General features: G+C 46.4%; 1 protein-coding gene across 1 annotated transcript in view; it reads right to left on the bottom strand.

Annotated features, from left to right (window-relative positions):
• Nucleotides 1-317: 317 nt before the first annotated feature.
• The window catches only part of LOC127751070 (apolipoprotein D-like), a gene marked incomplete at its 3' end in the record, with an annotated part of 28,844 nt that continues 28,124 nt past the window's right edge, over nt 318-1,037 (bottom strand). Inside the window, 1 exon segment of the mRNA XM_052274047.1 lies at nt 318-412. Within this exon segment, the coding sequence (XP_052130007.1) occupies nt 318-412 (95 nt within the window).

The following is a 1,037-nucleotide window of genomic DNA, read 5'->3' as shown; positions in this document are numbered from 1 at the left end:
CAGGCGAATCAAAAGCGTACTGGGGTCGCTCATGTTCGTCTCGGAGCGACCTGAATGCATACTCAGTACGCTCTGTCAGCGCATACAGCTACCCGATGGCGGGCATAAGTCGCTCCGGCGCGAACCTCCGGTGATCCTTGGCGATACGTCGCTCAGGAGCCTGACGAACCTCGGCGACCAATCGGCGCACCGAGCGCGACCCTCCGCGAACCGATAGCATACAGAAAGCATACCAAAAGCATACCAAAAGCAAACAAATCCTTTTGCGTCGGGCACCTATGATGATCTCTACAAGAAACAACCCAGACAATACTTACGGATGGGAGACCTGACGTTCCACTGGACGTTAAATTTGCCGTCGTCGGAGCTCTCCTGACGCGCAGACCCATCGATTATTGTCTCCACCAACGTTCTATCGACAAGAAACTGTCTAGTTGTACAAACATTTCACACACTTAACGCTATCGAGCACAAATTTGGCGTTGAACTGCACAGTATCTCGTGAATGGTTTAGGATAGGGACCTTAGTTCATAGTGCCACATAGAATCGAGAAAGGTAAGTTGAGTAAATAATGGAGATGAGCTTCCTATTGCAAACAGGCAGGCCCACCGTGCCGGCCGCCAGACAGAGTTGCCAGATCCACACTGTAAGAACTGTGTTGTAATTTTACAGGATCTTACAACCTCATCCGTGATACGTGATTTTGGATCAGGAGCTATAATTAAAATGTATTGCTGGACCTGAAAGTTTATTGACACAACTGTAAAATAATGGCGGAGCTGCAAAATTACAGCAGCGATGGTGAAGTTATTATGATTTTTACAAATCCATAGATTTCATTTGAAACGCTGCTTCCAATGTGAAGACCAGTCTGATGTTTGTAGACAGAGACCAAAGAGGACAGTCATTGTCCCTAAATGGGGACGATTTTTAGAGAAAACGTCCTGTGAATTCCGTAGTTTTGATAATATGGAAAAACGGTGCGGATTATAAAATCTTCGGACCAAGACACACCTACCACCACCATGAAAGATTT

The sequence above is a fragment of the Frankliniella occidentalis genome, unplaced genomic scaffold (genome assembly GCF_000697945.3).
Source record: "Frankliniella occidentalis isolate FOCC.00 unplaced genomic scaffold, Focc_3.1 Scaffold330, whole genome shotgun sequence".
Classification (NCBI taxonomy): Eukaryota; Metazoa; Arthropoda; class Insecta; order Thysanoptera; family Thripidae; genus Frankliniella; species Frankliniella occidentalis.
The sequence above is the reverse complement of the archived record's forward strand: the minus strand, read 5'-3'. Positions and strand labels throughout refer to the sequence as shown.